Source organism: Dendropsophus ebraccatus, chromosome 13, assembly GCF_027789765.1.
Source record: "Dendropsophus ebraccatus isolate aDenEbr1 chromosome 13, aDenEbr1.pat, whole genome shotgun sequence".
Lineage (NCBI taxonomy): Eukaryota > Metazoa > Chordata > Amphibia > Anura > Hylidae > Dendropsophus > Dendropsophus ebraccatus.
The window spans coordinates 14,691,572-14,715,462 of NC_091466.1; the positions used below are offsets into that span (position 1 = coordinate 14,691,572).

General features: G+C 44.9%; 1 protein-coding gene across 4 annotated transcripts in view; it reads right to left on the bottom strand.

Moving 5' to 3' along the window:
• The window catches only part of LOC138771282 (NACHT, LRR and PYD domains-containing protein 3-like), a 41,526-nt gene that overhangs the window by 1,914 nt on the left and 15,721 nt on the right, over window positions 1–23,891 (bottom strand). For 3 of the 4 annotated variants that reach the window (XM_069950887.1, XM_069950888.1, XM_069950891.1), the window contains 8 exons: window positions 20,994–21,160; window positions 20,699–20,870; window positions 19,158–19,223; window positions 15,317–16,308; window positions 13,746–14,452; window positions 5,274–5,444; window positions 4,422–4,592; window positions 2,553–2,723 (listed from right to left, as the gene is read on the bottom strand). In XM_069950887.1, coding sequence (XP_069806988.1) covers window positions 2,553–2,723; window positions 4,422–4,592; window positions 5,274–5,444; window positions 13,746–14,452; window positions 15,317–16,308; window positions 19,158–19,223; window positions 20,699–20,870; window positions 20,994–21,160 — 2,617 coding nt within the window. The remainder of the gene's footprint in view (window positions 1–2,552; window positions 2,724–4,421; window positions 4,593–5,273; window positions 5,445–13,745; window positions 14,453–15,316; window positions 16,309–19,157; window positions 19,224–20,698; window positions 20,871–20,993; window positions 21,161–23,891) is intronic. The other variant, XM_069950890.1, reaches the window with a different exon arrangement.

Genomic DNA, 23,891 nt, shown 5'->3' on the forward strand with positions numbered 1-23,891 from the left:
TGCTCAGCTTTCAGATACAGATACAACCACTGGCTAAGACGGGACACTGCCGCTGGTGATTGGTGGAGCGGGCAGGTCCTGCTCCCACCTTGTCTAAGAAACAGAAGGAGCCAAACAGGAACTGCAGTGGGGCCTGCAGGGGACCAGGGATAGGTAAGTATGACTTCTTTTACTTTTCTATACAGCCCCCAAATTATTTAAAGTTTTGGGGTACACTGTATTGCCCCTTTGAAGCCTCAATGACAATCGCATTGATTGATGCATACTTTATTAAGAAACTGAAACTAGTACCAAAAAACTTTTGTCTGCATCATCTTGAGCATTGACCTGATATAAGAGTAGGGCTGGAGTCTCATATAGTACTCGGTCCTCATTTTTTAGCTCATGCGCATACACAGCAATTTGAAAATCATTTTGAGCCTCCAAAAAATATCATCAGTTTATACCCAAAAAGTAGTGCTTGAACAAAGCCTAATGGAACAATTTGCACCTTTTTCTGCATTTTTTGGACCTACTTCTGGGTTTGGCTGTAACTGCTGTAAGTGACAACCAAATCCTTTATGTAAATCCAGACTTTGGGTAATCAACCATGTGAAATAGGACAGGTAAGTATTACTATATTCCCTGCATTCCCCATTTGAAAATCTTCTCAAACGTCAGGGGTCGTCTTATAGGGCGGGTGCTAAAAAACCTAAGAACCAGACTGGAGAATTTGGAGTTGTTGCATATGGTGGGGGGGCATTCAAATAATGGGCGCTTCCCTGACGTATGCTGTATGCAGAGACCTTATAAAGGGCAGAGCAAGCGGCAGGAGTCCAGCAAGGGAGGGAGGAGGCATGCATGCTGTGGCTTAGCATGGCCTTTATGATTCTAACAGTGGCCAAACACCCTCAATAGCTGCCCACTGAGGGATCCCACCCTTAACACTACAACCTCTATATATACAGGAACGATTATTCATGTGTTCTCTATGGGGAGGGGAGGGTTAAGCCACAGTCACACTGCTCTGGTTGTTGCTTATTTCTTAAAGAACAAAGTGGTCGGGCAGTAATTTTCCTTCATGCCTTACCCCAGGGCCGGTGTCAGCACCTGGCTTACCTGGGCAAGCGCCGGGGCCCACAGCATCCCTAGGAGCCCATTCCCGCCAGGGCTGCTTTCTTTCTTCACTGAGACTGGCTGAAGGTAGGGAACATTCCCTTTCCTGCCCGGCCAGCCACCATCTCCTCCGTGCTGTAGATCAGCCTGATCTGCACTCCCTGCACCTTTCTCCCCTGGCCCAGACCTGATTAGAGGAGGCCAGACCTGATTAGAGGAGGCCAGAGCAGCTCAGCTCCCGGGCCAGGAGATGGTGAGTGTACAAAGGGGAGTGGGGCAGTGTTGTGTGCGGTGTTTAGAGACAATGTGACTCTCCAATTGCTGCAAAACTCCAACTCCAATCATGCACTGTTAGCAGGACATGATAAGAGTTGTAGTTTGACAACTGAAGAGTCACTTGTTGGGAAACAGTGATTTGGGGGACAGTTTATTAGGGCAGTATTCTCTAACATGTGACTTTCCAGTTGCTGAAAAACTACAACTTCCATCATCCACTGCTGGCAGGACATAATGGGAGTTATAGCTTGGCAACAACTGTCGAGCCACTGGTTGGGAAACACTTATTTATGGGGACGATTGCACAATTTATATTGGGGCACAGTGGCACAATTTATTGGGGGCAGTGCCATAGATTATTGGGGGTCAGTGGCACAATTTATTGGGGGGCAGTGAGAGTTTATTGTGGGGAGGGGGCGCAGTGGCACAGTTTATTGGGGGGCAGTGGCACAGTTTATTGGAGGGTAAGCAGTGGTACAGTTCATAAGGGCAAAGTTCTTTTTGCACAAAGAGAGCGCCTTACTACAGATTGAAGCCCAAAGGTGCTCACCTACAGATGAGGGGCAGAAAGTAGGCCTAACTACTGATATGCGCACAAAGAGGGGGTACAACAACAGATAGGGGTAAAAGAGGGGGCTCAACTACAGATGGGACCCTAACCACAGAATAAGGCATAAAGAAAGGAAATAACTTTAAAGGCACAAAGAGTGTCCTGTTACTGTTGGGAGCTTGTATAGAGGAAGGTACTGAAGTGCCTAAGATGCTTGTCTGGCAGAGGGGGGCATCTATAAGAGGGCTACACAGAGGGGGACCTACTGTTTTACTGTCCCCACGTGATTTACTCCACAAAGGGGCCCGCTGAGGCTCTGTCGCCCAAAGACCCACAGAACCCTGGAACCGGCCTTGCCTGACCCCTATCTCCACTGACATCTGTCCGGAGAGCCTCATACACGCAAGCAGGTGGGTACGGACAACAAAAGTAAAAGTATATAGGGACCTTTCAATGGTTAAAACAGTAGTTGTAGGAAAGCATCTACAGAGGGTAGAATTGATACAAGGGCATGAGACAGTCAGACATTAGAGACGCCACATGTCAAGGTGCAGTTTATCTTAGACATAGACATAACCGTGGTGAAGAGCCTTTCACGGCACCCATGTGGGGGTCCCCATTTTATACTTACTGTAACTCCTCTATCCTGCAGTCTGGACTGCAGAGAGCATCCACCATGTCACTGAAGTGAGGACCAGACAGATGGTTACCAGTCAGGCAAAGTTTAGTCAGGGACCGGTTATTCCTTATTATAGAGGCCAACTGGGTGCAGGACGTGTCTGATAGATGATTATCGGCCAAACTGATATAATAGGAAAAAGAGGTATGGGTCATGTCCACAACATAAAGCCACAACATAAAGCCATAAACACAAACTATATAGGGTATAATATAAGCTTAAAGCCAGCAAAATAGTCTTTACTAAGACAGCACAAAGAGCTTCTGTCCCTATGTAGATGATACTTGAGGAAGATGAAGAACAGTAATGGGTCACCTCTCCACCAACTACATCCATTGTCCTAACCCCCCTTTACTTGAAGTTTGTATCTGGTAGAGTTAAGAGCAGTTAACCTGCGATGTGCCATCCACACATGGGGCAGCGGAGGGCCACTGCAAATAGGGACCTAGTAAGGACCTTCAGCATTTACTCGGCCACACGGTCAGTAGCTGAATCTACAGAAGCCTATACACATTTGATAACTGTCGGAAAACAATCAGTTGACCAACAGATATTTTAGCCCATTACTCCATCAAAAACAGCTTCATCTTGTAATGTTAGTGGGTCTCCTTCTATATGCCTACTTCAGGTCTGTGGAGCTTAAGGGGCAAAAGGTCCTTCTGCCACATAAGTCAGTTTTATAATGGCACATGCTAGATGGGGGCATCGTTACAGATTTTGCACTAGACCACACGGAAATGCAGCCCCCAATACCCCCCCTGAAATAAGACTAACAAGCATTTGGAATATAAAGGCCGTGGCACTTTAATAAGGGTAAGCAAATACACTGTTAAGCACCAATATCATAAATAATCAAATAATTTAATCAATAAATAAATCAATAAATAAATAACCGAGCCATAGCTTAACAGAAGGACATGCCCGCCCTGAGAGCAGGGCGACAATACCCCCTCTATCAAAGTGCCACGACAAAGTCCTTGAACATAAGGGAGGGCGGGTGGGAGCAGCTTCTTCTGTACAGCTACTCTGACTGACACAGCTGAGAGCCGGCTCCCCTATAAATACCATTCCAAATCTCCCGCTCTCAGCCAGCTGACCAATCCAAACAGAGGGCACCTTTCTATTTTTAGCTCACTGTATTCCCACACAGCTGTAATCACCAATCACAACGCTGACTGTTGCTAAGCAGAATCTCCAAGGCTTGTGGTACCTGTAGGAATAGAAAGAAGGGGGGGGGGGAGAGAACAACTACCACATACATGTAAAACCAAACTTGTACTAAAAAGGGGGGTGGGGGCGCAATCCCGTGTGTCCCCCTTTTATAAAGGGGGGCCCTTTACAGGAGCTTTAAAGGGGTTGGCCACTTTATAGTAAAATAGGTCAGTACAAAGTATTAGTAGTGTACTCAATGTATATACTGACAGCAGCTCCCTGTTTACCTCATAGAGCTAATATCAGACTCCCCTTCACCAGGCTGGGCTGCCCTGCTCTGTTTTGTTTCAGTCCACAAAATGGCCGACATGGAGGAGCATGTGACCAGGCCCTGTCCACTGTGTCCTTCATAGACACATACAGGCTCAGTAGTGGACACTGGGGGGGCGGGGCATGGTCACATGCTTCTCCATGTCAGCCATCTTATGGACCAAAACACCACAGAGCAGGGCAGTACAGCCTGGAGGAGGGGAGTCTGATGTTAGCTCTATGAGGTACAGCGGGAGCTGCTGTCAGTATATATAGTGAGTACAGTTACTAATACTGTACACTGAGCAATTTTACTATAAAAAGGCCAACCCCTTTAAGTTACACTTCTCTTATACATACCGTATTTCCTTTAAGCTGCAGGCTGGACTAGACAGAGCTTTTACCAAGTCAATGAAGTGAGGACCAGACATATGATTACCAAAGACGACAAGTATTTTCAGGGACTGGTTCGTATTTAGTACAGATGCAAACTGGCTGCAGGACTTGTCTGGTAGATTATTACCATCTAAACTGTAAGAATAAGATGAGATGTTGGCGAAGCATCCAAACAACATAGGTATAAAATCTGTAGATTGTGAATGGGGTGAGAAAATTTTTCCTCCTGTTAGTAATAAATAAATACATTCATAAATGCCATCACTAGAAGCCACCACTTCTATGTGCTGAATGTCAGGAATTTCAGCGGCTATATACTGTACATCCACTAACACCAATTCATGTTTGGATATACAGAATCCATGAATCCTATCCTCACTTTATGGCATGTCATAAATCAGTGATTATGCAGCACCTTGAATCTACCATAATCATAAAGCAGATAAGTATACTTGTGTCACATACTGAGAACTCTCCTTTCTCCATTGTCTTTTGTACTTCTCTGCCCATGGTCCCTGTGTCCTCAATTAATTTTCTGTCATTAAATTATCACGTCACATTTGGCCATTAGTTTCAGAACAACATTGATGTGTACCAGTCACAGCCTTCTCCAAGATAAGTAAATCTTTTTATTTATTTTTTTATAATGGAAGTCAATGGAAAAACGGATCCAAACGGATTGCACACAATTGCATCCGTTTTTGCATCTGTTTTTTCATAAAATGTACATGTTAAACGGACTGCAAAAACACAGTATGAACCCAGCATTAACCATTCTTTGGTACCATGACTCCTGTACAAATCTCTTATACCCACTGTAATTCCTCTATCCTGCAGGCTGGACTGGACAGAGCTTCTATCAGGTCACTGAAGTGAGGACCGTACAGACGGTTAGTAGACAAGACAAGTTTCTTCAGAGACTGGTTTTTCCTTATTATAGATGCCAGCTGAATGCAGGACGTGTCTGGTAGGTCATTATGAGATAAACTGTAAGAATAAGAAGATAAAACAGGTAAAACGGTAAGTAAAAAAAATCTTTTTTGTCCCTGGGTATTCCTAAAATCCAGACGTGTCTTACAAAGTCTAGGTCACACCAGAGCTAGCAGGGTATAAGATCTAAACCAGAGAACTCTATTTATCCCTTCTCAAGGTATAATGTACAGACATGGGTGAAGAAGTATGGAGCAGGCCAGGGGCGTAACTAGAAATGGCTGGGCCCCATAGCAAACTTTCCAATGGGGCCCCCCCTGCCCCCTCCCCCCCACACACTGTGACTGGATAACACCACCACACCAGACCTTACCAATACCGCCATACTGTGACTGGACAACACTGTCATATCAGACCTGACCAATACCGCCATACTGTGACTGGATAACACCACTATACCAGACCTGACCAACACTGCCATACTGTGACTGGATAACACTGTCATACCAGACCTGACCATTACCGCCATACTGTAACTGGATAACACTGCCATACCAGACCTGACCAACACTGCCATACTGTGAATGGATAACACTGTCATACCAGACCTGACCTGACTTTCCAATGGGGCCCCCCTCCCCCCCCACACTGTGACTGGATAACACCACCACACCAGACCTGACCAATACCGCCATACTGTGACTGGATACCACCATACCAGACCTGACCAATACCACCATACTGTGACTGGATAACACCAGGGCCGTCTTACCCATTGGACATGGTAGGCGGCTGCCCGGGGGCCCTTCTGTCACAGCGGGCAGGGGCCCCCTAGGACGCAAGGGTCCCCGGACAGCCGCCTCCCATGCCCAATGAGTAAGACGGCCCTGCGCGCCCCCTTCCCCTTCTCTTGCGACCGCAAGCATTTTCTTGCGGTCGCAAGAGGAAATCCGGCCCCGGCTGATGCGTCGCTCCCCGGGGGATTCTCCGGGAACGAACGCATCAGGAACCTCAGTGCGCGTCGCTGGGGCTTCCTGTACCGGAAGTCCCGGCCTGGGCGCACACTGAGCTTCCGGATGTGTGCGCTCCCGGAGAATCCCCCGGGGAGCGACGCATCAGCCGGGGGCAGAAGAGGAGAGGAAGCAGCGACGGGGGAGCGCTGGTAGGTGAGTTGGGTGTTTGTTTTTTTTATCTGCTGTGCAGGGGGGAGCCATCTATAAGGGGGGAATACGGGGGAGCCATCTATAAGGGGGGAATACGGGGGAGCCATCTATAGGGGGGGAATACGGGGGAGCCATCTATAGGGGGGGTACAGAGGGGAGCCATCTATAGGGGGGATACAGGGGGGAGCCAGCTATAGGGGGGGATACAGAGGGGAGCCATCTATAGGGGGGGATACAGGGGGGAGCCATCTATAGGGGGGGATACAGGGGGGAGCCATCTATAGGGGGGATACAGGGGGAGCCATCTATAGGGGGGGATACAGGGGGGAGCCATCTATAGGGGGGGATACAGGGGGGAGCCATCTATAGGAGGGGATACAGGGGAGAGCCATCTATAGGGGGATACAGGGGGGAGCCATCTATAGGGGGGATACAGGGGGAGCCATCTATAGGGGGGGAATACAGGGGGGAGCCATCTATAAGGGGGTAGTACAGGGGGGAGCCATCTATAAGGGGGTAATACAGGGGGAGCCATCTATAAGGGGGTAATACAGGGGGAGCCATCTATAAGGGGGTAATACAGGGGAGCCATCTATACGGGGGTAATACAGGGGGGAGCCATCTATAAGGGGGGGATACAGGGGGGAGCCATCTATAAGGGGCCAATACAGATGTGCAGTGTGTAGAGAGATGAGGATGGTGACAGAGTGTGGAGCCTAATATGTCTGTCTGGCAGATTCTGTGGATTTGTGGCTTAGAGAAGTTCTCATAACGGCACAGGTCAAATGGAAAAGAAGATGAAAAGGGAAGATCTCTGATCAGAGAAGACGTCCCACGAGGGTCACTTGATGTATCTGCACTGTAATGTATATGGTGTACAGAGCCTGTGTAAAGCTGGGTACCTCTATATGACTGGATGAGGTGATAGTGATCTGTGTACAGTGGATTAGTCAGTAGCAGCGGTGGTGTTAGTCAGTATGTGGTGGTAATATTTGTTGTTGTTTGTTGTTATCTGGCATATATATAGAGAAGGGCAAAACAACATGTCTCATATAGACAGAGGAGCAGCAACATGACTATTATATTATATATGAACCATGTTGTTTCCCTGTATTCTGTATACAGGGAAACAACATGGTTCATATATAATATAATAGTCATGTTGTTGCCCCTCTGTATATATGAGACATGTTGTTTTGCCCGTCTCTATATATAAGCCATGTTGTTTCCCTGTATATTGTATTATACAGTATACATACAGGGAGACAACATGGTTCTCATATATAATAGTCATGTTGTTGCCCCTCTGTATATATGAGACATATTGCACTGGTGTGACAATAAACCCTGCAGATTGCTGTTGGAAGTGCTGTCTCCATTGCGTTTTTTGGATACTTTGAAGCCAACCTGGTCTGGTTTGGTGAGGCATGCATGGTTATTTTTTGTTTTTGCGCTGCTGAAAGACTGTGTTGTGAATTAAAGTTTATGTTAACAATAATTTGTATTTTTTATTGTACGTAATTGTACTGGCTAGGGGCGGGGTTGCAAAGATGGGGGGGTTTTGATGGCGGCGGCCGCGGGGGGTAGGGCCCAATTCGCACCTCTGCCCAGGGGCCCATAATGCTGTTAAGACGGCCCTGGATAATACTGCCACACCGGCAGGGGTCATTCTAGCCTCTCTGCTGCCCGAGGCGAACTATAGGATGACGCCCCCCCCCCCCCCCGTCAATCCGCCCACATTATAATCCACTACACCCCCCATCATCCTATTGTTCCTTCATCATCATACCACTACACCCCCATCATCCTCTTGTTCCTTCATCATCATACCACTACACCCCCATCATCCTCTTGTTCCTTCATCATCATCATACCACTACATCCCCCATCATCCTCTTGTTCCATCATCATCATACCACTACATCCCCATCATCCTCTTGTTCCATCATCATCATACCACTACATCCCCATCATCCTCTTGTTCCTTCATCATCATACCACTACATCCCCATCATCCTCTTGTTCCTTCATCATCATACCACTACATCCTCATCATCCTCTTGTTCCATCATCATACCACTACACCCCCATCATCCTCTTGTTCCATCATCATACCACTACACCCCCATCATCCTCTTGTTCCATCATCATACCACTACACCCCCCATCATCCTCTTGTTCCATCATCATACCACTACACCCCCCATCATCCTCTTGTTCCATCATCATACCAATACACCCCCCATCATCCTCTTGTTCCATCATCATCATAGCACTACATCCCCATAATCCTCTTGTTCCTTCATCATACCACTACATCCTCATCATCCTCTTGTTCCATCATCATACCACTACATCCTCATCATCCTCTTGTTCCATCATCATACCACTACACCCCCATCATCCTCTTGTTCCATCATCATACCACTACACCCCCATCATCCTCTTGTTCCATCATCATACCACTACACCCCCCATCATCCTCTTGTTCCATCATCATACCAATACACCCCCCATCATCCTCTTGTTCCATCATCATCATACCACTACATCCCCATCATCCTCTTGTTCCATCATCATCATACCAATACACCCCCCATCATCCTCTTGTTCCATCATCATCATACCACTACACCCCCATCATCCTCTTGTTCCATCATCATACCACTACACCCCTCATCATCCTCTTGTTCCATCATCATCATACCAATACACCCCCCATCATCCTCTTGTTCCATCATCATCATACCACTACACCCCCATCATCCTCTTGTTCCATCATCATCATACCACTACACCCCCATCATCCTCTTGTTCCATCATCATCATACCACTACACCCCCATCATCCTCTTGTTCCATCATCATCATACCACTACACCCCCCATCATCCTCTTGTTCCATCATCATCATACCACTAAACCCCCATCATCCTCTTGTTCCATCATCATCATCATAACACTACACCCCCCATCATTCTCTTGTTCCATCATCATCATCATCATACCACTACACCCCCCATCATCCTCTTGTTCCATCATACCACTACACCCCCCATCATCCTCTTGTTCCTTCATCATCATACCACTACACTCCTCATCATCCTCTTGTTCCATCATCATACCACTACACCCCCCATCATCCTCTTGTTCCATCATCATACCACTACACCCCCATCATCCTCTTGTTCCATCATCATACCACTACACCCCCATCATCCTCTTGTTCCATCATCATACCACTACACCCCCATCATCCTCTTGTTCCATCATCATACCACTACACCCCCCATCATCCTCTTGTTCCTTCATCATCACCATACCACTACACCCCCATCATCCTCTTGTTCCATCATCATCACCATACCACTACACCCCCATCATCCTCTTGTTCCATCATCATACCACTACACCCCCCATCATCCTCTTGTTCCATCATCATACCACTACACCCCCATCATCCTCTTGTTCCATCATCATACCACTACACCCCTCATCATCCTCTTGTTCCATCATCATACCACTACACCCCCATCATCCTCTTGTTCCATCATCATACCACTACACCCCCATCATCCTCTTGTTCCATCATCATACCACTACACCCCTCATCATCCTCTTGTTCCATCATCATACCACTACACCCCCATCATCCTCTTGTTCCATCATCATACCACTACACCCCTCATCATCCTCTTGTTCCTTCATCACCATACCACTACATCCCCATCATCCTCTTGTTCCTTCATCATACCACTACACCCCCATCATGCCCTTTAAAACTAAAAAATCCTTACTCACCTGAATGGTTCCTCTAGTCTTCTTGTCAGGCGCGCTGGCGGGCTTACCGCGGCTGGGGGCGGGGCTTCCAGCGGAGGGGGCGGAGCTCCACGGGACCTGTTTTTTTTTGCCCTCAAGATGCTCCCAGCCCCGCAAGTCAGCCGGGGGCCGTCCCAGCCGCCTCTTGTGATCGCAGGCAAAACATTGCTTGCGGTCACAAGAAGGAGTGGGATGGGAGCAGTACAGTGGCAAGGGGGGGCCTCGTGGGCCCCCCCCTTGGTAGCGGCCCGGTCGCGGCGGCGACCGCCTGCGACCGTGGTAGCTACGCCACTGAATGCCGCCCCCATGATAACAGCTGGTGGCGCCGCCTGAGGCAGACGACTCAGGTCGCCTCATCATTGCGGCGCCACTGCACACCGGACCTGACCTATACCGCCATACTGTGACTGGATAACACCACCAGACCTGACCAATACCGCCATACTGTGACTGGATAACACCGCCATACCAGACCTGACCAATACCGCCATACTGTGACTGGATAACACCGCCATACCAGACCGGACCAATACCCCCATACTGTGACTGAATAACACTGCCATACCAGACCTGACCAATACCCCCATACTGTGACTGGATAACACCACTATACCAGACCTGACCAACACTGCCATACTGTGAATGGATAACACTGTCATACCAGACCTGACCAATACCGCCATACTGTGACTGGATAACACTGTCATACCAGACCTGACCAATACCGCCATACTGTGACTGGATAACACTGTCATACCACATCTGACCAATACCGCCATACTGTCACTGGATAACACTGCCACACCAGACCTGACCAATACCACCATACTGTGACTGGATAACACCACCAAACCAGACCTGACCAATACCACCAAACTGTGACTGGATAACACTGTCATACCAGACCTGACCAATACCCCCATACTGTGACTGAATAACACCGCCATACCAGACCTGACCAATACCCCCATACTGTGACTGGATAACACCACTATACCAGACCTGACCAACACTGCCATACTGTGAATGGATAACACTGTCATACCAGACCTGACCAATACCGCCATACTGTGACTGGATAACACTGTCATACCAGACCTGACCAATACCGCCATACTGTGACTGGATAACACTGTCATACCACATCTGACCAATACCGCCATACTGTCACTGGATAACACTGCCACACCAGACCTGACCAATACCACCATACTGTGACTGGATAACACCACCAAACCAGACCTGACCAATACCACCAAACTGTGACTGGATAACACTGTCATACCAGACCTGACCAATACCGCCATACTGTGACTGGATAACACCGCCACACCAGACCTGACCAATACCACCAAACTGTGACTGGATAACACCGCCATACCAGACCTGACCAATACCGCCAAACTGGGACTGGATAACACCGCCACACCAGACCTGACCAATACCACCAAACTGTGACTGGATAACACTGTCATACCAGACCTGACCAATACCGCCATACTGTGACTGGATAACACCGCCACACCAGACCTAACCAATACTGCCATACTGTGACTATATAGCGCTGCCATACCAGACACCTCCATTCTGTACCTGCCTGCCTACCTACCAGCTTACTACTGCACTGCATACATTATATATATATATATATATATATATATATATATATATATATATATACAGTGGTGCCTTGGATTACGAGCATAATTCATTCCAGGACTGTGCTTGTAATCCAAATCCACTCTTAAACCAAAGCAAATTTTCCCATAAGAAATCACTGATATGCCGACAATTGGTTCCACACCCCCAAAAATAATGATTTATTATTCTGAATAACATGTTAAACAAATGAAACAAACATTCAGAAACTACTAAAGGGGGGACTACACGGGGTGCCATCTACTAAAGGGGGACTACGCAGGGGGCCATCTGCTAAATGGGGGACTACACAGGGGACCAAAGACTACAGGGCACCATGCACTACACAGGGGCCATCTACTAAAGGGAGACTACACAGGAGGCAATCTACAAAAGGGGGGCTACACAGGGGGGGCAACTATTTAAGAAACATCTAAACAGGGTGCATCTACTAAAGAGAGAACTACACAGGGGACCATCTATTTAAGTTGAAGACTACACAGGGGCCATTTACTAATGGGGAACTACACAAGAAGCCATCTACTATAGGGGGACCTACAAAGGGGCCATTTATTATAGGGGCTGAACCAAAGGAGCAGCCTTTGGTGCAGCCCCTATAATCTATAAGGAGACACAGGGGGCCATCTACAATATGGAGGATGCACAGAGGGTGCCATCTACAATAACTGGGCCTACATGGGGACCATGCTCAGAGGGCATGCTGATGTGGGTGAGCGCGTCGCTCTAGGGTCCCGCATCAGTGTGCCTAAGCAGTGGTCCCTCAAGTTACAATATTAATTGGTTCCAGGACAACTATTGTATCAACATAAAAAAAAGTCCAGAAAGAACCATTGTATGTTGAAAATATTGTAAGCTGATGGACCACTCTATTTATCTGTATCTCTAATAAAGTGGCCATACAAGTGTGCCTGTCATGCCGGCCCATTGCTGGATGAGTGGCAAGTTCCTTTGTTAAACAGGAGGTTTTCCTTGGATACCAAAATTAGACTGTATGACTGTGTGCAATGAGAATGCGAATGATCAAATTAAATCCAAACTTCCGGTTTAACAAAGGAACTCACCATTGTTTCAGCAGCGGACAAGTTAAAGCATCATTCAGCTATTAACACAAGTCAGATTTAAAAATTGGGCTCTGGTCCTTAAGGCCATTTTTGGCCCAGTCCTGAACAAGACAAAGTGGACCTGTCTGAAGCTTTGTGCCGGGTAAATTGCAGTGCACAATAGGGCTTCTTACCTGAAATCAGAAAATATAACTCCTATTTTGATCATTCACTCCAGCACTGAGATATAAGCTTCAGGTGTTTCATCAAAATTAAGCTAAGATTAAGTTAAGATAAAGCCCATGGGGCATTCACCTAGGCTGCACAAGTCCAGCAACATTCAGCTTTTGCAGTCCAGAGGAAAACACTGTGGGCTTTATTTGCATAAAACTCATATCTCAGCGCTGGAGGGATGGACTGAAGTAAGAGTTATATCTCCTGATTCAGGGTAAGAAGCCCTATTGTACAATGGTTTTACTTTTCTCATCAGGAAGCTTCTGACAGGTCAGCTTTAAGTTTACAGCAACTATTAGCTGGCATACTGTGAAACCGATTTGTGCATCAAAACTTGCATCAAAATAGCAATTTTGGACAATTAAATATAAATGCAATAAGTTTATCAGATTTTTTTCCCCATAACCTAATACAATGGAAAGATAAAATAGAATTAATATCTTACATCAAACCCTTTAGCTTGTGTAAAGTTGGTGCAAGTCTTTCTAATCCTTCTGTTTCTAAGGAACATCCTGTTAGATTGAGTTCTTCTATATTTGTACAGGTTTCCATGATGAACGCCAACACTGTGCAGTCCAGAGCAGACATGTGAACTTCAGAAAAGTCTAAACTTTTGTGTGATTTTAACGATTCCATCACCAGAGGCTTATTCCGAGTTTCATACAGATAGAAGAAAGTCCTGAGAAGACGTTGCTTCTTGTTTTCAGTATCCTCCATCTCCTGTTCTTCTAGAATAAAGTTGTGCAGCCAAGTGATGACATCGATGGAAGCCTGGGTTGCTTGACTGTCCAGGTATCCAGTTAGCATTGACCTGGTGGATCCATCTGATAGACCACACAGGAAACGGAGGAAGATCTCACCACGTCCATCAGGATAGGATTTGGCTCTGTTTAGTGATTCCAGTAACTTCTCAGGAGAATAATCAATATAATGTACCAAGGCAGAGAAGAATTCCTGGACAGTGAGGTGTAAGAAGGAATAGGTCACAGGTTCCTCCGATTCCATCAGAAAACTGGATAAGAGTTTTGACTTATTGTCCACATTGAAGGACCCCAGATCTCGATCATCAAAAATAACCAAGTGATTCATGACTCCATGTTCTGCCATCCATCCGATGGACTGCAGGACCTTCTGAGCGTCACTCTTGTCCAGGTCACGTGATGTGCGCGTGATGCGCGGTGATCACGTGATGTGCTCTAACTGCGCATGCGCATTATGGATATATGACGGGATTTGGTGGCGCATGCGCAGTAGGATATGACAGACGCCGGCGACGCCATCTTACATGTGCCAATGTCCACACTTATGTGCTCTCTCCACACTTAAAGGGCTTACAGGTAATTACAATATTTGACAATCATGTGTCATGCGGTTTATTCCAGCTATAAAAGGACACCACTTCCTTTGCAGCTTTACCCCTGACGAAGTCACTGTGTGTGACGACACGCGTTGGGTCTGTACCAGGGTCTCTGCTCCTATGTAGTCCATTTTTTGTGGCTTATATGGTTGGGCATTTCTTGTTACATTAGAGGTTCATATTGGTGTTTGTATTTATTATATAATATATTTATTTATTATTTATTTATTTATTTACACTGTAGCACTTTGGATCCTTTATATGGTATATTGAATTGGATGTATAGATGTGTCTTCATTTTACACTGCCGGCCAGTCTTAAGCACTTTATGAATTTCATATTTAATCATGTGGAGTATTACTAATATGTTTGGTTCCTTGGTAAAGTAGGAGTGGATACTGTCCTCCTGCTCAGGTTTTCATATACCTTTGTGGTTTTTTAATTGATTTTATTGTTGCTCTTTGTGGTGTTTCTTTTGTGTTTGTCCCAATAAACTTTGTATATATTCTTTGGATTCAGTGGTGTGCGCTGTATTATAGTGTCCAGCTTTGTTTCTTCAATAGTTTATCAAGCTGTCTTTTTGGACACTTAGCTGCACCCCTTTGTTATATAATATTATGGTGAGCTCCTCCATATTTTAGCTTGTTACTCTTGTCCAGGCTGTGATTGGCCAGAATATTGGCGATGAATATGGCAAAGAGCTGGGTCACTGTTTTAGGTAATAAGGATGCCGGCTGATCACCACGTGGTGTCTGGAAGCTCCTGGATAACACTGTACAGATGATCCAGCAGTAGGACGGGAGGTAACAGAACGTGTACAATGTGTCATTCTGCTTCACATACGAAAAAGCCTTTTCCGCCAGTTCAGGGTCAGAGAAGAAGTTTTCAAAGTACGTCCGTCGTTCTTCTAGCAAAAACCCAGTGATTTCTACTATTCGCTGGAAAACTTTACAATCAATTGATGTCAGTCTGGTTGGTCGACTGGTCATCAGAACAGAACAACCATTAAGAAGAGACTTTCTTACCAAACTAACCACAATCTGACCACAGTGTCCGCGCTGTCTTGGATTAGAGCACAAATTATAAGATGTGAAATCCATTGTATGATTACTTTCATCTAATCCATCAAATATAAAGAGAAGTTTCTCTGGATCTTGTAAGATGTTCTCAATCTGCTGCTCCAGATATGGATATTGTTGGAGGATCATGGTCTCCAGACTAACCTCACCCAGTCTGTTGAGTTCCCGGAATTTGAAGAAGAAGACAAAAGAGAATCTCTGATATAGCTCCCCCCTCACCCAGTCATAGACAAACTTCTGCATCAGTGTGGTCTTCCCAACACCGGGCACTCCACTCACCATTACCATATGTGGCGCAAGTCTGGATTGGTGGCACCAGCGGAATAGCTTGTTGGGGGAAATGTGTCGTAGTATATTTTGTTTTTTCTTTAAAAGTTTCTCGTGTTTTACCCCGGTCTCTATGAGCTCATTTTCAGAGCGTTCTCGAAAGTGATCAGTGGAGACAATGATGAGGTTCACATATCGTGTATAGAATGGAAAACTTTCCTCTCCTTGGTTACATCCTGGAGGTTTCCTCTCTAAAAGTCTCTCAGTTTTTTCCTGCAGATGTTTCTTGTGACAGTTCTGGATGTCTATCGAAAAAAGGGCATGGAAAATAAATTTAAATAAAAGCTTAGCCAACAACAACACGGCCATGAAGATTTTTAGATGGTCCGTATATATTCAGAGAAGTAGCTGACTTTTTGTTATATGGTTTCCAAGATGACAAAGGGATCACAGCAATAAGCTGTAATTTGTGAAGGCAAAAGGACGCTGGTTGACCTCAGGGAGATCAACCAAAACACTGCAGAGACACCATCTCATGTCTTGACGTCAGTGTATTCTAGAACATTGCCCCCTGGGAAATCAACGACTCGACATCAGTGAACTAGCCAGACCTTCCCCCTGGGAAGGAACAACAGAGCCAAGGAATGTCTCCAGTTGGGGAAACCACCCAAGCAAGGTATCCATCCACAGACAGCTGTTTGGGGGTATTTGCCCCTCATCAGTGTGGAGTAGGAATCTGGCAAATGGGAGCAATGACAAATAAATGTATGCAGAAGGACTCGACGTCAGTGTATTCTAGAACATTGCCCCCTGGGAAATCAAGTATGCAGTTTTGGTTGATCTCCCTGAGAACTGAAGAAAGAAAGAACGGTAGTGGTAGACAGGCTGAGTCAAGTTAAAAGACTGAGTTTTATTTAATACACAACAACAAAATAATAAAGTGCAGTATACCACGAGCTTACATTAGTATACTCAGGAAAGAAGGTATCCATATACGACCAAGTTGGTCTATAGAATAGGAGAGGGGAGGGGGGGGGGAGAAGGGTGATGAATGTGAGGTTAGTAGTTGCTAGTTAGCCCTGCCTTACTATGTAGGAGCCGCTAGAGTCAGGCGTCCCTCACAGCTAGCGGAACTGTCCCTGCACTCAGTCGGTGCTATGGTCGGGTAGTTCCACTAGTCAGAGTTCTGAAGTCATGTAAAGTCTTGCTCCTCAGAGGTAAGGAATGGTTTGTAGATTTAACGGAAAGAGACAAGGTGTAAAAATGTTTGCTTTATCCACTAGGGTTCCAGTGTGGATGTATATGCTTTGTCCACTGGGGTTCCGACGCGTTTCTCCTCCCTATCTCAACCAGTTGTGGTGAGAACATGGAGGTTAATCAGGGAAGATGTGGACTTCTTCGAATAGTCTCAACAGTATATATGTACCAAGCTGTCCGGACGATAAGTAAGTTTTGGGACAGTACCGTGCTGGTCCTTATTGGTGAAGGACAGAGTTCCTCGTATCCTCGGTCTCCTTGGACGCCGATCCGCGTCTGCGTCTGAGATGCGGATCGGCGTCCAAGGAGACCGGAACTCAGCGCCTATGCTACATCAGATATATTCCCCCTGTGGAGCACGGCGAGACCTATGTACCCTCTACACATCTACACCCCTATAGACTTATCCTACACATACGGGGACTGTGGATTAATATCCTAATGAAAATACGCTCTACCTCCTAAGGTTTGGAACCGCAATCAATAACCGTAAGGTACCAGGAGTATTAATCAGATGTCGCCCTATCATCTCGATCCCTGAGTCCACAGGATACGAGGAACTCTGTCCTTCACCAATAAGGACCAGCACGGTACTGTCCCAAAACTTACTTATCGTCCGGACAGCTTGGTACATATATACTGTTGAGACTATTCGAAGAAGTCCACATCTTCCCTGATGAACCTCCATGTTCTCACCACAACTGGTTGAGATAGGGAGGAGAAACGCGTCGGAACCCCAGTGGACAAAACATATACATCCACACTGGAACCCTAGTGGATAAAGCAAACATTTTTACACCTAGTCTCTTTCCGCTAAATCTACAAACCATTCCTTACCTTAGACTTTACATGACTTCAGAACTCTGACTAGTGGAACTACCCGACCATAGCACCGACTGAGTGCAGGGACAGCTCCGCTAGCTGTGGGGGACGCCTGACTCTAGCGGCTCCTACATAGTGAGGCAGGGCTAACTAGCAACTACTAACCTCACATTCATCACCCTTCTCCCCCCCCTCCCCTCTCCTATTCTATAGACCAACTTGGTCGTATATGGATACCTTCTTTCCCGAGTATACTAATGTAAGCTCGTGGTATACTGCACTTTATTATTTTGTTGTTGTGTATTAAATAAAACTCAGTCTTTTAACTTGACTCAGCCTGTCTACCACTACCGTTCTTTCTTTCTTCAGTTCTTTTTGTATGTTTGTATAATACTGGTGGAGACACCGAATCACACCTATCTACTAGATATCTGTTTTACTGCATAATTCCTTATTGATCTCCCTGAGGTCAACCAGTGTCCTTTTGCATACACTTACTAGTCATTGCTCCCACTAGCCACAGCTGTCTGTGGATGGATACCTTGCTTGGGTGGTTTTCTTGATTGAAGACATTCCTTGGCTTGGTTGTTCCTTCCCGGAGGAAGGTCTGGCTAGTTCACTGACGTCGAGTCATCAGAGCCCGGTGTCCCGAGTTCCTGCTGCATACTGCATGGATTTTTTTAATGAAGATTAAATAAAGATTTTTGTATTTCAAACGGTGAGTGCCCTCATTATATCTTTTTCCAGTATGTCCCAGTATATGTATTGTAGCTGCTATGAGTATTTTTTGTAGTCATGTGCCTGAGAAAGTATCTAAGTGTTTCTGGGTATCATAAATTAACTTCTATACACACTTTGCATTCAACACTGCTCTGTATTGCCACTCCTAGTTGTCACATGTCAAGGATGTACGGAAATTGGTCACATGACCTTCTCTTAGGGTGGGTTCACACATAACTGATCCGCAGCGGATTTTAACGCTGCGAGTTCACAGCAAAATCCGCTGCTGATCCCTTAACTATTATTCTCAACAGGATTAGATACTGTTGTAATATCTAAAATGTAAGATTTGTACCTTCAAGCTTTGGAGGGAGTGTGTGTCCATCTTCATCAAATGAAAACTTTTCCACCAGGGTTTTACCTAAAGAGAAAAACCTAATGAATAATTGTGGAAGTAACATACATTATTAATACTATCAATATGTATTCAATATATCCAGAGGCAAGACAAGCCCTTCCCAGAAAAGAAATATGCTGAATGCGGCATAGCTATTAAATTGAATTAAATCAACTGGTTTCAGAAAGTTATACTGATTTGTAAATTATTCTATTTAAAAATCTCCAGTCTACAGCACTCTCTGCTGCCACCTCTGTCCATGCCAGGAACTGTCCAGAACAGTAGTAAATCCCCATAGAAAATCTCTCCTGCTCTGGACAGTTCCTGACATGGACAGAGGTGGCAGCAGAGAGCACTGTGTCAGACTGGGACTAAAACACCACTTCCTGCAGGACATACAGCAGCTGATAAGTACTGCAAGACTTGAGATTTTTAAATAGAAGTAAATTCCATTTTTATATAAAGTTCTTATTCCAGTTGATTTAAAAAAAAAAAAAGAGTACCCCTTTAACAAGTTTTGTACTTTGTAACCACTCTTTTCATTTTACAATAAAATGGAATGTAATAAAAAAAAAATGTTTGTGGGGTGCGAAAAAAAACCTCAGAATTCTGCAATTTCTGGCAGGTTTTGGTTTTATGCCGTCAAAATGACGTCCTTTTTATTCTGCCGGTCAGTGTGTATAGAGTGATACTAAATTCATATAGTTTTTCTTATGTTTTTCTAGTGTAAAGGATCTTTTCCCACTCTACATGGACATGTAAGAGCTTGTTTTTCTGTACTGTAATATATCATTCTTATCCCTACCATTTTGGGGTAGATGGGACTTTTTATTGTGTTTTATTCCATTTTCCTGGAATGTTACAAAAAAATCTTCAATTCTGCCATTCAGATACCAATTCTTAAAATATGTGGAGGGGGTGATTAAATTTTTTTTATATTTTCAAAAATATTTTACCCTTTTTTTTTTTTTTTACACAATTTTATTCCCCCTAGGGGACTTCAATAGACAATCTTTCGATTGCTTACATGGGTCACTGCAATACTAGTGTATTGCAGTGAGCCAGCAAATTGGCAATGTGTAAGTGTATTAGATCTGAGGTGAGAGCCACGGAGACCTTCAGAAGACCTCTGTGGCAACTGATAGGTACTGTGCGATCATGATGATGTGGGATTTAGGGGATAATATGGTATCAGAGTGGCGTCTTTGATGCTGGTCAGTGAAGATAAGTGTCGGTACGTGTATGGGGCAGGCTCACTTCTCAAGACAATTTCCTAGTAAACATACTGGGCGAGATTTATCAAACATGGTGTAAAGTGAAACTGGCTCAGTTGCCCCTAGCAACCAATCAGATTACAGTTTACATTCCTCACAGATTCTTTGGAAAATGAAAGGTGGAATCTGATTGGTTGCTAGGGGCAACTGAGCCAGTCTCACTTTACACCATGTTTAATAAATCTCCCCCACTGAGTTCATAGAAAATGTTATACGCAATATTACCGTCCTCGCAGAGTTCATCCAGTACGGCCCGTAAGGTAGGAAGTGGATGTTTCCTTTGTAATACATAGAGGCTAACCCAAAGTCCTGTCACATCTTCTCGTCTCAGGTCCTGAATATCACGTAGCAGAGTCCAGGCCAGTCGTTTCCTGTCGTGTTCTAGACACTGGTATTGCTACATGACAAAAGATGGAGAGTAAATCCAGCAGGTTAGTTCTCTAAAACCTACAGAAAATGCAAGAAACAGACATATTTGTGCTCCTCACGTCACTTCACGCTTCTTCCTATGTCTTCTCACCTGAACATTCGGGATGTTTCTGGAGTGCAGCTCACTGAGAAGGGATATAGGACTCAGGTTCTCCAGAATGTAGAGGAGATCATCTTGGAAATATTCATGTATCATCCTTAGTTCATGATATTCATACTGACAGAGACGCTGGTGAAACTGCCGGGTCTCATCATCATCTGGGGGGAAAACACAACTCGGGTTACTACAGTAATGGCGACCATTAGAGATGAGCGAACTGGGTTCGGGTTCGAGTCGATCCGAACCCGAACGATGGGCATTTGATTAGCGGGGGCTGCTGAACTTGGATAAAGCTCTAAGGTTGTCTGGAAAACATGGATACAGCCAATGACTATATCCATGTTTTCCACATAGTCTTAGGGCTTTATCCAAGTTCAGCAGCCACCGCTAATCAAATGCCAAACGTTCGGGTTCGGATCGCTAATCTCTAGTGACCATACATAACACATACATCTTCATCAAATGAAAATTTTTCCACCAGGGTTTTACCTAAAGAGAAAAATCTAATGAATCATCGTGTAAGTAACATACATACATTATCAATAGTATCAATATGTATTCAATATATCCAGAGGCAAGACAAGCCCTCCCCAGAAAAGAAATATGCTGACTGCGGCATAGCTATTAAATTGAATCAACTGGTTTCAGAAAGTTATATTCATTTGTAAATTATTCATTGAAGATTGTAGTTGTAGTTTCTTCCAGCACAATTCCCTCAAGCTCTTCAATGTTTGCAGATTCCTTTTCCCAATTACAGATTTCAGCTTCTCCCAAAGATTTTTGAGCCTCCTCAATGTCTCCCACCAGGCTCTACAAAATCTCATCTCATTCAGACTGTATGTTTACTGTCTACTCGGACTGTACAGGTTAGTAACTGATAATTTATACGGCTTGTAGTCTGATCTTATATTTTTTTTTTCCAATTCAACTTGTGCTAGAAAGTTAATTATATAGATTTCTAAATTACTTCTATTCAGGGGCGTAGCTAGGATTCACAGGGCCCCATAGCAAAACATCTTAAGGGGCCCCCCCTCCCCTACGCACACCAAAACATGTAAGTAAATACTGGGTCACTTACACACTGCAGTACATAAGGGGTTAAGCAGAAGGACACACGCTCTTACCTTCTCCTCCAGGCCCCCTTACTGCACAGGCCCCATAGCAACTGCCTACCCTGCCTCTATGGTAGCTACGCCACTGCTTCTATTTGAATATCTCCAATCTATTCCTTTAAGAAGTCAACTGTGAAATCTTAAACTTATTACTAGACAGTGCCACCTGGTGGTTTCATCTAGTACCACACATTTTATCTGTCCACAGAGTGTTAATGTTGATATATATATATATATATATATATATATATATATATATATATATTATATATATATATATTATATATATATATATATATATATATATATATATATATATATATATAATGTACAGTCGCACAGCTCCTCTGGATAACAAGCCAGAGTGCCTTCCCTGCTGATACTTTGTTCAGTACATCACAGTGCTCTATTTTGTTGGTCACTTGTGTCCACTCCATTGATTTCTATAGTCTTTGCTATGCTTATCGAGAACTTCTGCCCCAATTTTCCAGGACTGGACTGATGTGCTAACTTCTTTGCTTACCTGACTCACCCTGTCTTCTGTCTGCATGATATCATTGGAGGACATAACTAATGTTTTCCAACTTTTAGGGTTAGAAGAGAACTGAAGAAACTACACAGCTTAAGGCTATTATTAAACTGTTTTCTATTACCGATTCGTGTATTTCTTAATAGACATACGCCTCAGTAATGCTCTGTCCTGCTGTAAATCATATCTCACCTCTAATAACAACTACCATACAACGCTCCTGCAACCCTAGGACACGACCTCTGTTGTCTCCCATGAACCACACATGCACCCCCTCTAGATGCCCGGCCATTCATTTGCTGCTATAGAATATATCCCATTGTGTACCTAAAGATTCTCCACTTGAACATGGTCAGCTATAGCAAAGGCATCTCCAGAGATCCAGGTGCAGTGTCCCAGAACCCATGTACCACTGCGGTGTATATGTGTATGTAGGTCGACACTGATGTCATGTATATTTCATGGTAATATGGATGGAGTTGCTATACTGCACTTTTGTCACTAGATGTCTGTTTCTCCCATACAAGCACATGCTGGGATAAGTGTAAATGTGACAGTCCGTACCTTCTTGAGAGGAGGTTTGCCAGCTGTCTCCCTGCCTGTGGACCATGTGCTGAGTAAGGACAGTGTTAGGAGAGCACAGCAGAACTGTATCCTGATAGTGTCCTTCCCAGGACCTGGCCCTGTGGCCAGTGCCTGAAGTATCTTAAGACAAGCAGTATTCTTATCCTTCTGAAATCCCTGAAAGACAGGACATGGACTACTAAAACCAGAAGGGGTTAACTACCACCTGAGACCCTTACTACTGGCCTTGCCACTTTTTGTACTTGGCCAGCTACTTTGGATCAGTCATAGCCGTGAGTATGTGGTTTCCTCTGTGGCAACAGTTACCTGCACTGCGAGATAGGATACGTAGACTTTCTAGTAGCTTTGTCCTATCTAGGCTAGTTCCTCTTGTGTATCAGGATACTGCCCTGCACTTTTTAGACTGGTGGGCCAAAATTAAAAAATTGGACAAAGTCGCAGGCCAACCTAGATAATTATTGAAGCGTGAATGCGGCAGTCCTGGCACTGTCAGAGCAGCATGCGGTGTCAGTGGTGTGTGTCTCCCATGATAAATGACATGATAAATTGCTATATGATTAAACCCCAACCCATGTAATAGCCCGCCCAATAGTGCCCCATGTATTAGCCAACCCAACTAAAATTGCCCCACATATTAGCCAGCCCTCCCAATAGTGCCCAAAT